The sequence below is a fragment of the Microtus pennsylvanicus genome, chromosome 9 (genome assembly GCF_037038515.1).
Source record: "Microtus pennsylvanicus isolate mMicPen1 chromosome 9, mMicPen1.hap1, whole genome shotgun sequence".
Taxonomy (NCBI): Eukaryota; Metazoa; Chordata; class Mammalia; order Rodentia; family Cricetidae; genus Microtus; species Microtus pennsylvanicus.
Window position 1 is genome coordinate 16117248 of NC_134587.1, and position 15272 is coordinate 16132519.

The following is a 15272-nucleotide window of genomic DNA, read 5'->3' on the forward strand; positions in this document are numbered from 1 at the left end:
CCAGGAAAGATTTCTTTTCCTTATTCCTCTTTGCTTTGCCCTTTCCCCAGCACTGCGACTGGGACCTACAGCAGGCATTTCTGCAAGATCATTTAGGAAGCAACCTCTCCCATTTCTTCCTCCACTTTCCTTTGTCTTCCCTGTTGTCTATAGATTATGGCCCATATACCACGGAGCTTGGGAAAATAATTGATTAGAAGAGCAGCTTCAAGAATAGAGTAGTTGAGTTTCGGAGTCATTCCAATCTAGTCTTTTAAGAAATGCATATGAATATCTTGTCTACCTGTGTGTCGGCACATGTGGTCTCTTCTGGCAGAGTCCAAAAGAAGATGTTGGATTCCTGATGCAGACCAGCATGAGCCACCATGTAGGTCCTGAGACCCAACACTTGACCTTTGGAGAAGCAGCAAGTGACCGTAACTTCTGAGCCATCTCCCCAGCCTCCACTGTCTAGCTTTGAATGACAACTTGTCTAATCATTGTGGACGTCCATTAATCCTGATTACTGTTTCTCCTGCAACAGGCATGTTAGAGTTGCCTAGGGATTTTTTTTTATTAATTCCCAATACTGCTTCAACTACTTTCAGATTCAAATTACCCACAGTATACATTGTGGAGGACTGGGTGTCATATTGGGCACATATGTGTGATGTGATGATATTCTCTGGATCATATTGATATTCTAATTCTTTCCACCAAACAGAATACTGCAGGAGTATAAGTGGATCAGGATCAACTCCTCCTACTCCTCATACTGGAAGACAAATTACTTGAGGTGCATGCCAACACCCTCTCTACATACTGAGTTAAATAATAGGCTCTGGAAATGACAGATGCTTTTTGTGTAGAATATTTTCTGTTGGACATCAATTCCCAATCTTGCTATGACTCATCAGCAGTGGAGAGTCTTAAAGATGCTAAAAGACTAGGTTACACCTCCGGAGATAGGAACTCAATTGGCCTGCTCATCCAGCACTGACATTTTTATTAGAAGCTTCACAAGCAATTCGAAGATGCAATCAAAGTTGAGAGGCACTTCTCGAACTGTTCATAATGAAACAGGAAAGGCAAACCTGTGAATTTTGATGATCTGTTTTATAGTATGAAAAGCAGATATCTAGCTTTCTTAGATGTTTGACTGAGAAAATTATTAACAAAATGGATATACAGACAGTGTGTGTCATCTTCAAAGTGGCAAAAAATTATTAGGGTAAGGAAGGGTCCTGGGGACAGGGCTAAACAAAATTTTGGTGAACAGCAAAGAACCAAGGAAAAGAGTCTCCAGGAAAACTGCCAGTGTCTGAGAGAGGGATGAAAAAGGACCTAGGACGGTTGGTTGGTACTATGTAAGGAAGGATGCAAAAAGAAGAAAGGGGAAGAGAAGATGAGAGAATCCGCAGCCGGGGAGGAGAAGAGATGACACAACTTAAGTGTTAGTCAATGTTTTTTTTTTTATTAATTTTTTAACTTCCCACTACTGTACCTGGTGCCATAGCTGTTTTTATTTTGGCCAATATTAAAACTAGATATCCAATACACTCTTCCCAGTTTCCATCCCATGAAAAATTTAAAGATGAATTATTATACTTAATGTGTACTTTTTACATTTAAATTTTCAGATAGATCATTTTTACAGGATAGAAATTTACCTCTAAATGGCATCTTGAAGATAGAAACACAGACAAAACAATAAATACAGAAACAAAAGCAAAATCTTTATTCTTTTGGCTCGATTGTAATGTGGCTTACTGCTCTTCACGGTAATAGCATTGTCCTGCATGCATTCACCAACACACTACAAGTCAATAGCTTTAGTATAAAGAACTACACTGAGTGTTGTTTGTGAAACAAAGTGTTTTGTTGTAATTGGTAATATCATTTCGCTACCTGGTTTTGTGGAAAAGAAAGAAAGAAGGAAAGAAAGATAAAGAAAGAAAGAAAGATAAAGAAAAGAAAGAAAAGAAATACAGAGAAAGTGGGAGGGAGGGAGGGAGGGAGGGAGGGAGGGAGGGAGGGAGGGAAGAAGAAAGGAAAGAGGAAGAAAGGAAGGAAGTTTGGCTCCTATGTCATATCTGATACAGCTCTAGTGCCGTGTGCATCAGTAAGATTCTATCTATCCATCTATCTATCTGTGTAAACAAACATTAGGAAAGATGATGAGTACTAGGGGTAGTGGTAGGTGACGACATCCATTCAAGCAATGCCAAGAGTATCATCCGCTCCCTTTGAAACTGCTTGTCAACGATAAGGCATTACTATTGAAAGCAAATTAATATTAGACTCGACTTGAGAATTGTGCAAGTCCACAGTACTAACAGCGAGAGCAGAAACTTCCACTGCCTCTCTGTCTTTCTCCCTTACTTTGTGAAGCGTCTTAATTAAGAAGTGTTAGGAACAAAAACTAACGATATGACTGTGACATCAACCTGAAGATACTTTTAATTTTTCATTTTATGTACAAAAGGCTGAAAAATAAAGCAAAATGAACCCCTTCCCCCCCCCTTTTTTTTTACAATATTTATATTTTCTTAGAAAATTCTAACCATACGCTTTCAACAGATCTATGCAGTTTGCCACTTGTCTACACGGTCTGACTTCTCACCAGAGCGTTCAGTTAAGGTTGGGGGGGGGGGGACAAGGAACAGGGGAGCTCCTCTTCGTTCACTGTAACCCACTGCTGTGTCATGAAGAATACGTTCCTGATGGAAGGACTTGCTTCACTTCACCCTGACATATGGCTTCCCTTATAGACAGCGGAAGGGTTAAGATACAGCAGCATCAGCAAGAGAGACATGCAGCAGAGACAGCTTCAAACTCTAAGGGAACCAATGACACCATGTCACCTGTTGGAAGCTTGCAAACTATACTTAACTGTGGTACATATTTGATGCAGTTAAATACTGTGCTTAAGTCATTTTCGTTTGCTCAAACATGCACCACGGGGCAAAATTACTATTTACAAAGCAGACTTGTTTTTGTTTTTAAAGTGACATACACTATGTCAACCTTACCAAGAGCAGAAGATGGCTAAACAATACTGCAGGAAAAAGCAGAATCAACTTCAGAAAGTGGCAGTGGGGATGGTTTTTTGGTCAGTTCGGGTTTCTTAGAAAGGACTGATAGGATATTTTTTTTTTTGCCAAAGGACACTTATCAAAAAATGTTATCGTCATGCTGCCAGGACTCTGAGCATGTGATGGTCTCTGTGTGCATGTGTACGCGTGTGTGTATACATGTATATGTATATACACGGCCATATACATATATACATATATACATGTACATATAATGAGTTATGTAAAAATAAAACAACTCTTTGATGGTTGTGACTCTATGGAACATTTACAGGCACGTTAAAATTCTCCTGGATGAAACACCTTAAAAATATGGATAGCTATTGAAGCACCTCAAAAATCTAAAAACATCCTGAACTAAGAAAGTCAACTCTTTCCGTGTGCGATGGGGTATGTTCACGTGTGAATGAGCGCCGCAGCATGCCGTCATTGAAAATAGATCTCGTTATACATAGAGAAATGTAGACTCCCCGCCTTAATCCCTCTCCCCAAACATAAACCTTTTTACAAAAATAGTCACATATAAGAGTAAACAACCCGTGAATTTAAAAAAAAAAGAAGAAGAAGGTGATCAATTCACAGCACACATTTTGTAGAAATATGGCAGGTGTGGCCGTTAAAACACAAACAGTGGTGACAGTTACTGCTATCAAGTGTCACGTGGTAAATTTACACAAAAATTTCACTTCCCTCCCCGTTTCCGTCGTTTCTATTGTCTGAGTAGCCATTGCTCTCCGCTCTGCAGGGACAGTTGGTTGTGAGAACAGAGACCTCCTGTCGGTGCTGTTTGTCTGGTGTAGTGAGTCCCGGCTTGCTGACCCCAGGTCCTGTCTTGTTATAGGCACTGACCTTAAATGTACACTTGTAAAGACAGTCAGTTTGGCATAGACCTCCTGAGGGAGTCACGGTACATCACCACTGCAGGCTGTAAACAGTTGGTCACAAAATGGAATTTTCTTGTGTTTTTTATTTTTTTTTTCAATTTTAATTTTGTTACTTACTTATTTATTTTACTTCTTACTTTCCCTGATATCTTTCCCTTTGTCCTCCTTTTCCGATTTGTCCTTTTCAAATTTCTCCTTCTCGGGTTTGGTCACGCTGTCATAGGAAGGTGGAGAAGTGGTGGAAGGCGTCACATCAGTTTTCTCCGGAGTGGAATTCTCATTTAGTTTATCAATGACGATGTCTTCTTTGATCGGCGTTCCTTCACCTTCTTTGCCCTTGTCTTTTTTATATATAGATGACACTTTCTTAACTTTCTGTTTCAGGAGGTAGCGCCTGTACGCTCTCTGGATGACGACAGCAGACACCTCCTCTTGTTTGCGTTTCAGAGTGGTGGTGATCGGTTCATAGGAGACTTTGGAGGGGTTGGAAGCCATGAACCGTTCTTCCATCTGGACTCGAAGGGCATCCATCTCTCCACTCTCACCCAAGACACGCTTTGTAAAAGCAAATAGGATGTCCAGGCAGTGGATGCGGTCTCCGCTCACCATGGGCAAATCCATGGCGATGAGCTGGACTTTGTTTGGCTTTGCGATAAGAAGGGGAGGATCCAGGGCAGCCGCAAAGTCAGAGAGCTTGCAGAACTCTATGAACTGAGTGGCGTCGGGGTCGAACTTCTCCCAGACCTCATAGAACATCTCAAAGTCGTCCTCACTCAGGGGCTCTGCGCTTTCTTCTGTGGCGACGCTGAAGTTCTCCAGGATGACAGCGATGTACATGTTCACCACCACCAGGAAGGATATGATGATGTAGCTGACAAAAAAGAAGATCCCCACGGATGGGTTCCCACAATCCCCCTTCACCGAGCTTCCAGGGTGATCTTTTTCAGGGTCACAGTCGGGAGGTCCGCTATTTAATATAGGTGCCAGCAGTCCGTCCCAGCCCGCCGAGGTGGTGATTTGAAACAGGCAGATCATGCTGTTGCCAAAGGTCTCAAAATTGAACATGTCGTCAATCCCAACTTCCCTCTTAACGTAGGCAAAGTTGGACATCCCAAAGATGGCGTAGATGAACATGACCAGGAAAAGCAGGAGGCCGATGTTGAACAGCGCAGGAAGGGACATCATCAGAGCGAAGAGCAGTGTGCGGATGCCCTTGGCACCTTTGATCAGGCGTAGGATTCGGCCGATCCTGGCCAAGCGGATGACTCGGAACAGGGTAGGGGACACAAAGTACTTCTCTATCAGCTCTGCCAGAAACATTCCTGGAAAAAATGATAGCCAATAGTGTTAAGGGCAGCAGAAAAAAAAAGTTTTATACGATTAAGACAAGAACTATCTAGTTTACAAACTGCACATATAAGAATTAAATACCAACAAATACATATTTATTAATAGTTTTAACATGGTCATAATATGAATATGTGTGTATGCCTACTCTAACCAATGAGAACTGAGTTACAGTTCATAGAAATGTATATATATATTTATGCATATATAAAAATATAAGCATCACGTATGCAAGTAAACTACAATATTTATTCACTAAAATAATGAAAATATTTGGTGCTGTACCATTGAGGTCTTTATTCTAAATGAAGATATTGATGACCATTTTTCTTCATTAACATATCTTCTATCAGAGAAAAATCAAACTCTTAGAGGTCTAAAGATGTAACAAAGTTTAAAGTGGCTGAGCACAGAAAAGGATTTATACTTTTAAAACATGAGAACTATTGTTTGTGTAAGGGCTACAGGGTGAAGCATGTAGTTTTCAGCTCTATGTTCTACACGAGAACTCATGATGAGATTATTTCCTTCTCAGGTAGCTGAACACGCGTACCATAGAACATACGCTGGGGAGGCAGATTCACCCAAAATAGAACTCGAAATCTTGCCTAGATGACCAAAATGTCAACTTTTGTTTTCGTTAAACAACATTTTCAGAGTCTTTCCTTCATAATGAACAGAGAGCCACGTGAACTAGTCTGCACGTTTTGACACGGCAACAGTACTGTATTCAACGGAGAGCCAGGAATTGGAGTAGTGACTGAACTTGCCCTAGGTAAGAGAGCTGATAAATAGTCCAGGAAGGGAGCCTCGAGGCATGGCTTCTTTACCCCCAATTCTGTCTTTAAAAATTTAAAAAGTGTTTCAATTAATAAATAAAACAAAAACCCCATGCATATTTGTGGGGTAGCAGGTCATATTTCTATACAAGTATATGTTGTCTAACGTTTTAACATCTTTATCTTGAAAATGTTATCTTGATAGTAAACAGATTCAGAATCCTTTCTTGCCTCTTTAACACATGAAATGTATTACAGTTATCTGTAGAACTCCTACGGTGCAGTGAGCTTCAGAACATTTTGCTTCTATGAACTGCAGCTCGGCTTCCCTTGGTCAGCTTCTTTTCATCTCTCCCTCCTTATACTCTGCAGCCTTGGCTCACCATCCATTCTCACCTCCTATGAGGTCAGGGTTTTGTATTCCCCTCTGTCTGCCTCACAGAACTCTGTCCCAGTAGGGCAATGTTGGCGAGAGGTAAAAACCTGGATACACACTCTCCTCCCTGTCATTGTGTTCCTGTTTCCGATAATCAGAATAAAACCATACACAAGGAAACCAATTACAGGACCGGAAGAGCTAAGATGCTCACTGGTGAAGAGTCCTCCTCAGAGGACCGAGGGTCCACTCCCAATACCCACAGGGCAGCTCACAACTGTCTCTAACTCCAGTTCTAGGGGATCTGGTGCCCTCTTCTGGCCTCAGTGAGCCCTGCATGCGTGTGGCACACAGTCATATATGAAGGCAAAATACTCATACACATATATTTTTTTAATGACATGAATATTCTGACTGTTTTATTGATGCATATAAATGTTAATAATTACAATATACTTCAGTTTAAATATAAATGACATTATGTCCAAGAAAACTGTGGATCTTAATTAAAAATAGCTTTTGCTAAAAATGCAATCATCATCTAAGCTGTTGAAAAATGCTGCGAACTGACTTGCCAAGTGTGGGGCTGTCATGGCCTGCAGTGTGGACAGAGCACATTATATCAAAAGTGTAAAAACACGAGGTACGCCTGGACATGCTTTTTCCCTCTCAGTATCTATATTCCTATTCCTCATGCAGGCCTAACCTGGTAACTGGGACCTCATTCAGTGGTAGATTATTCTCCTCACACGATAGGGTCCTGTTGGTTCCTCTCAGTATCAGTAATTAATAGTTAATAATAAAATAAGAACCAAGACTTTCCATAAATCCTGTTATATTTGCTTTTAGCTTCTTATTTGATATCTTCTACATGAACACTTAATATGTTATGAGGAAAATGAATCCTGAATACACTCTCCACTTGTAAAAAGAAAAACTCTAAGCTATAGAGAGTTATCTGAACTTCAGGAAACCGTGAAGTCTGTGTGTCATATGTATATAAATGCACAATACACTATTCCAGTTATCAAAGCTATCATGTCTATGTATTATCTGACTACTTTTAAGGATTTATGCATAAGTGATTGTTACTTGTTTATTTGAGATTTATATACATATATATATTTTAAGTATAAAGTGGTCTGCCTGCACATGTCCCTGAGGCCAGAAGAGGGCACCAGGTCTCATTACAGATGGTTGTGAGCCACCTCAGGACCTTTGGAAGTGCAGCGAATGCTCTTAGCCTCTGAGCCATCTCTCCAGCCCTACTTGTTTATTTGGAGCAGTAGCTGTTTATATTATAAGAACATGATGAGTACAGGAGACAACCTAAATTGTAGTTATTGGATTTGAAATTGAGGCAAGATAATAAAAAGAAAAAGGTATGAACAGATGAAATAGCAAATATGAAAACCAAGAGGAATGGACTATTAGGCTTTATCTAAAATTCTGAAATTTTAAGAAATATCTTTACCACTTTTAATCATGGAGTATAACTATTAAATACTCTTTCCCTCTTTTTTCTTGTTTTTGCTTTTTTTTTTTTTGAGACAGGGTCTCACTATGCAGCCCATGTTATCCTGGAATTTGATATCTGCCTGAACCTCCCAAATATGGGGCATTTCCCCCACACCTGGACCTATTAGGTAAAGGGGTAAATGCTCCCCTTCTTACCTACAATGGAGAGAATGACCACCACAAAATCAAAAATATTCCACCCAATGGTGAAGTAGTAGTAGCGGAGGGAGATGAGCTTCAGCACGCACTCGCCCGTGAACAGCACGATGAATACCAGGTTGATCCAGTAGAGGATGTTGGTCATCTCCTGACTCTGGTCGTCAGTCTCCACCATCATGGTGACCATGTTGAGGCAGATGAGGATCATGATGCTGATGTCAAAGACTTGCTTGGTTACAAAGTCAAAGACCATCCCTTGAAATTTGTTCTGAAACAAACAGCACAGACAAGCACACTCACACATGTGTTAAGAAGATCTTCCCCACTTACCTGGTTCTGACTCAGTAATATGCAAACTTATCTTCTGTGAAAGCATACCATTCTTGTGTCATACAACTGTTGTTGTATGACAGTTGTTGTTGTCAACTGTTGTTGTCAACAGTTTTATGTATTGGGATAGCCAACTTTCCCCAAAGTGAATTGCTTCATGAATATTAGTCACACCATGAACTTTATAAAGAAGAGTATTAAGAATAGCTGATGGTCTCAGTATCCCAAGCATCAGTATGTGATTTGGATGGACAGTCAGTATTTGCAGTTATAGTAAACATTTTTACTCCATGTGCTGGGAGGTGGATATGAATACTACTTTTAAAGAGTGAATAGATACTTGTCTTAGATTTCCTCTTGCTTTCTCCCCAGCCTCCTCCAACTATGTTCTAGTCTCAAAGCTTCATTATCTTCCATTGTCAACTTTATAACAGTTAGACTTTAAATTATAAATAAGTGCTTTTTTGTTTTTGTTTTTTTTTCTGTTTTTTTTTGTTGTTGTTGTTCCTTTGCCGAACTACAGTTCCCAGCATTCTCCTGGATACGGACATTTCCCAGAAGCCTTTGCATTCCCCGTTAAAAGCGAAGGTCTTTACGAGTTTGCCCCCTTCCCTTCCCCCTTTTGCTCTCCTAGTGTATTACACACCTGTCCCTGCCTGTTGCCCCTCCCCCCATTAAAGTGCACCCACGTGGGACCGCCGCGTGTCTGTGTCTTTTCCTAGTGTAACCGCCTTCGCTTTTACCTTACAGCCAAGCCAGGATTTAATTATTTAACAACAGTTGTTTTTTCTGAGACAGGGTTTCTCTGTATATCTTTTGCTGTCCTGGAATTCACTCTGTAGACCAGGTTGGCCTCAAACTCACAGAGATCCTCCTGTCTCTGCCTCCCAAGTTCTGTGATTAAAGGTGTACACACCACCTGGCTTTAAATTATAGTTTAAGAAAAAGAATATTTGTGAGAAAACTGATATAATCAGTTAATCCAGATTCTCTTAGAAGCAACAATTGGTCTTTATGACTAGACAAAACTCCTTCAGATTTCTTGCCGATATAGCATCTTAATGGGATTGCCTCAATGTCCAATATCAAGTCTGAGTCCCTACCAATACAAATCTTAGGGCACTGGGTATATTAAAAGAAACTGCGTAGTCCTGGAGGCTTGGCTGTTGGAGGAGGCTGCTAGTTAGTTCCCAGTTGCTTAGCTCAAAAATAATTACACAGAAACTGTATTAATTAAATCACTGCTTGGACTATTAGCTCTAGTCCCTTATTTGGCTAGCTCTTATTAATTTAACCCATCTCCCTTTAATCTGTGCATCACCATGAGGTCATGGCCTGCTAGCAAAGTTTTAGCTCATCTGTTGCCAGCAGTGGCTTCATGGCTTCTTTTGTTTCCACCTCCTTTCTCCCAGTTTTCCCCACCTAGCTCTGTTCCCCTATAGCTCTGCTACAGGCCCAAAGCAGTTCCTTTATTAACCAATGATATTCACAGCATACAGAGGGGAATCCCACATCACTTGGCCAACCGAAGCACATGTTTTTTAAATTAACCTGGGTCCTAAACCCTAATTACAAACCCTCAGTCCCTCTTTACCATTCTTTTACCTAATGCTCTTTTTTTTCTTTTTTGTTGTTGGGGGAATAGCGAAGTCAATTAATATAAATATATTCTTCATCAGCTTTATTCATTTCAAACTTGCTGGGTTCCCATGTTCCTTCCTTGTGTCGCTCATCACCTGATAAACTCAGTTCCTTTTCTTTTCTAACCTGAACTCTTCATTCTTGGCTCACATCCTGTGCAATTTCTTTTGCGCTCAGCCACTCTCTCCTTTCCAGAATGGTTTTCACTACACTTCAGACTTAATGTTTTAATTCTAGGAAACCCTTGCTCTACTTCTGAATCATTCTCTTCTCTATTCATTTTTGGCTGCCGAATCCTACAAACTGATGCCCCTGAACTTCACCTCACGCATCCTACACGGCATCTCCGAGCCTCCCATGGGTACAGCGACAGTTCATCACTCCTCTTCTTGACTTACAGTTTCCATATCAGAGGAGTGGACCCCCTTTTCATTCCACTTCAGTAACAGTCCTCAAACCCATCCGCTTTCCCTCTGGTGTTAGCTATCTATGGTCTCCAAAGTAGTTCCAAACTTTGTCTGCAATGCACACACCACCATCTTTGTCCAACTTGTAAAACCCAAACGACTTGATCGCTTTAATGGTTTCCTAGAGGTCTTAGGATGGAGATAACTCCTATAGATGCCGACCCATTTAATTCCTTTTTTATCAACAGGACCCAGATGGACTTCCATTCTTAGCACTCCATGTGGCTTTCCTGTCAAGGCTTTCACCTAGACAAGGCTCAGTCTCAACCATGCAGCTAACTGATACTTCTTCATTCTTCTTGGCTCCTTAGTAATGAATCAGTTCAAGAAAAGCTTCCCCTGGTTAGTCAGCTCTCTTTTCCTTAGCAGTATTCACAGCTAAACACTTCTACTCCTTCTCTGGCGTGTTCATTTTGTCGATGCATTACTTGGACAGTATTTTGACTAGCCCTGTGTTATCTTTGTTTTAGCACTTACTTCTAGGTCCAGTGCTCTGCTCTGACCCTCAATTCTTTCATGCAATTCCTCTGTTCTCATAAGAAGATTCTAGTTATATTGTTAACTAAGGAAATTATGTTTTGAACCTTGAGTATACTACTTAGTAATTCAAATGTACCCCTCTTATTCGTAATAAGCTTATTCCTAAGAGTATATATTTCATCAGTTTCCCACTATTCAAAGTGTATTATTTCTTGAAGATTGGGCTCAAGTTTTACTTTTCTTATCTTTTGTCTGATGTGACAACTCACTGTCTCTGAGTTATTGGCAGATTGCCATACTGAACACTTTATTGAACCTAGTTATTTATTGCTGCCAATGGATTCATAAAATCAAGAATCTTGGAGAATACAAATTGTTCTTAAACTGTTGGTACTGAGTTGGAAGAGCACCAAGAATTGATAGCTGATGTGGTCCTTCAGAAATGATGGAAGAACTGAGAGACTCCCTTAACAGTCTCCAAAAAGAGCTAACAGTCACTTAAAATGGACGATAGCACTTTAGGCATCCATAAAAACTACAGTTGTAATTGGTTGTTGTAGAATGTAACTTCGCTGTATAGAAAATGCTTCATTTTACATCCTTCACTAGACATGCCATGATGCTTCCATAATCTTTTAACAAAAATAATCTTCCCATGTAGAAGGTAGAGAAAAGAAAAAGTTTGGGAAGGTGTAGAAATAAGCCAAAATAATTTTCAGTTTTGTGGTGGTTTGAATGAGAATGGCCTTCATAGCCTCTTATATTTGAATATTTGGTCCCCAGCTGGTGGAACCATTTGTAAAAAGTGTGGCTTTGTTGGAAGAGGTGTGTCACTAGGGGTGGGCTTTGAGGTTCAAAATATTGGCACCATTCCAAGTTAGCGCTCTCTCTCTCTCTCTCTCTCTCTCTCTCTCTCTCTCTCTCTCTCTTTCTCTCTCTCTCTCTCTCATACTATGGATCAAGGTATTAGCTCTCAGTTACTCAGTTACTGTTCCAGCACCATGTCTATCTGCCTGTCTGCTGACATGTTCTCTGCCATGATGGTCTAGCTCTCTGAAATGTTAAAGCCCTAAGTAAACTCTTCTACAAGAAAAAAGAAAAAGAAAGGAAAGAAAGAAAGGAAAAGAAAAAGAGGAAAAAAAGAAAGACAAACCAATGAGCAACTGGAAGAGCTATGAAAGCCGTAAAAGGTATGGCATGGCCCCACTTCAGGGCAGAGGGTTTGGGAAAAATAGAAATATTGGTTTACTTAAAACCAGAAGAAAAAAGCCTGGGACTGTGATTGATTCATGATCCCATTCACCCTCCAAAGCTGAGCAGGCAGGGAGACTACCTAAGCTGTGCCAATCAAGAGAAAAGACAGTCAGAGGCTGTCCATTGTGTGCACGTGACATATGTAAACATCATAATAGCTTCCCTACATTATAAGAGTACTCTCAATGTCACTAATTCTCTGGGGTCTACCACCATTTGAGATTAAAGACATCATTCACATGTGTTTTACATGATTGCATATAACATATTATATATTAAATAATTTTGACATATGCACATACATCACATGGCATATATTTAGACTATCAAATAAGACTATAAACAAGGGGTTGCAAATTCAGAAAAATACTCCTCTTGGCACTTTGACTGTGAAAATGGCAGACACCGTCATGCTCACTGTCTCACGAATAAGGAAGAACTCTGTTCTTACAGCAGGTCGAGGGATAGGCTTCTGCGGTTTCTTGGATCCCAGCTTCTTCATCGCATTGTAATACTTCTTCTGTTCTTCTGTCATAAAGATGTCCTGACCTCCAAAGTAAAGAGAGAAAAGCAAAGCACTGTTAAAACCATGTTCTTTACCAGCTGGGAAATCTGTCTGCCTGCTTGTGTGAAAGCGGCACCCTTATGCTGCTAATGATGCTCCCAGTCAACACATTCGTTACGTCATAGCACTGCTAATGATGCGCCCAGACAACACGTTCGTTATGTCTCAACACTGCTGTGTGCTCAGTCAACACGTTCGTTACATCATAGCACTGCCAATGATGCGCCCAGACAACACGTTCATTACGTCATAGCAGTGCTAATGATGTGCCCAGACAACACGATCGTTACATCACAGCACTGCTAATGATGCGCCCAGACAACACGTTCGTTACGTCATAGCACTGCCAATGATGCGCCCAGACAACAGTTCGTTACGTCACAGCAGTGCTGTATGCTCAGTCAACACATTCGTTACGTCACAGCAGTGCTGTGTGCTCAGTCAACACGTTCATTACGACATAGCACTGCTAATGATGCGCCCAGACAACACGATCGGTAGGTCACAACAGGCACATCCATACACTGGAGCCTTCAAAGCGTTGTATCTGAATTACAAGTGACCTCAACTCTTTTCTTTTTAAATTTTATATTTTCAAGGCAGGGATTCTCAGCATAGCACTTGCTGTCCTGGAATTCACTGTCAAACAGGCTGGCCTGGAACTCACAGAGATCTGACTGCCTCTGCCTCCCAAGTGCTGGCATTAAAGGCATATGCACCACCACATCCGGCTGACCTAATCTCTTAAAACTCATGAAATCTCAAAAGAACTTCTGAATGTTGTGTCGTTTCCCTTGGCAAAGACATTCTGCAGCACGCTGGACCCAGCTCGCGCTTCACAGTGCAGAGGGAGTCTAGATATACTTATCTTCTTCTTCTGTTGGTTGAAGTTATCTATGATGACACCGATGAAAAGATTCAGTGTGAAGAATGAGCCGAAAATAATGAAGATGACAAAGTAAAGGTACATGTACAGATTGTCTTCGTATTTGGGTTGCAACTCTACCTAAAATAGGGAGAATGGTAACCATTAGATTGCAAAGTTTCATTAAAAGTACATCATTGAGTTTTCAAAGCTCTAAACATGAAACAGACAAATACTGGCCAGATTTCAGGAACCACCACGTCTAACATGCCTGTTGAATCCTGCAAGACTATTCAGTGACTTGAGAAAATGAAAACATTCATGCAAAAGCTTAAATAATTATAGTAATCTCACCAAATAAATCCTTAAATGACCGAGAACATTCTTTTCCTCAATAAGCAAAGATCTCAACACGGAACATGGATAGAGGCACCTCATCCCACAGCAACGATCTCAACACGGAACATGGATAGAGGCGCCTCATCCCACAGCAAAGATCTCAACACGGAACATGGATAGAGGCGCCTCATCCCACAGCAAAGATCTCAACACGGAACATGGATAGAGGCACCTCATCCCACAGCAACGATCTCGACACAGAACATGGATAGAGGCACCTCATCCCACAGCAACGATCTCAACACGGAACATGGAGAGAGGCACCTCATCCCACAGCAAAGATCTCAACACGGAACATGGATAGAGGCGCCTCATCCCACAGCAAAGATCTCAACACGGAACATGGATAGAGGCACCTCATCCCACAGCAACGATCTCGACACAGAACATGGATAGAGGCACCTCATCCCACAGCAACGATCTCAACACGGAACATGGAGAGAGGCACCTCATCCCACAGCAACGATCTCAGCACGGAACATGGATAGAGGCACCTCATTCCACAGCAAAGTCAGAGTCTCATTGCTCTGTTTTAGAACAGCTGATATTTACTTTCTCTGCCTAGTCCTCTCACCTGTGAAATGGAAAAACTAGACCCTATACGTTTTAGAGTAACTTGTGCATGCTAAATATGCTAGTATATAGAAAAGGGCTTAAGGCCAAGATCAGCCAGTAGTGATGGATAGGTGTGGAATGTTTAATAGTACACACTTCCCAGGCCACATAGAAATGACATTGTCCGTGTACTCATGAGTAGGTTGGTAGGGTTTATCCTTCCTGATAGTGCGTATAGTGACCCACTCTCTCCAATAGGCAGTTTGCATTACAAAGATCCTCTGTGTTGTCCAGACCTTGGAGGAAAATAAATGATAACAAAAACTTCTGATATCAAAAGCTCAAGTCTCCCAGGACACTTCTAATAACTCAGTTAATCAATCATGGCTGAGAAAGAGTGCAAACTGCAGCTTACTGTGTCAATGACATCCATTCTGAGGGTGTAACAAACATATTTTTAAATGAAATATGATAAAGTAAAATGTAAAATGATTGCAAAACTAGGTATTATTGCTGATCATTTGACTTATCTATGTATATGTATGCCTAACACAGTAATATATTTTCAAGTTTTATGAA

At 40.8% G+C, this 15272-nt stretch overlaps 1 protein-coding gene across 5 annotated transcripts in view; it reads right to left on the minus strand.

Moving 5' to 3' along the window:
• Window positions 1-1408: 1408 nt before the first annotated feature.
• Window positions 1409-15272, minus strand: part of Scn2a (sodium voltage-gated channel alpha subunit 2) — a 116491-nt gene continuing 102627 nt past the window's right edge. For all 5 annotated transcript variants that reach the window (XM_075985011.1, XM_075985007.1, XM_075985010.1 and 2 more), the window contains exons 24-27: window positions 13743-13880; window positions 12761-12865; window positions 8135-8405; window positions 1409-5280 (exon numbers count right to left, since the gene is read on the minus strand). In XM_075985011.1, coding sequence (XP_075841126.1) covers window positions 4085-5280; window positions 8135-8405; window positions 12761-12865; window positions 13743-13880 — 1710 coding nt within the window. In that variant the 3' untranslated portion in view covers window positions 1409-4084. The remainder of the gene's footprint in view (window positions 5281-8134; window positions 8406-12760; window positions 12866-13742; window positions 13881-15272) is intronic.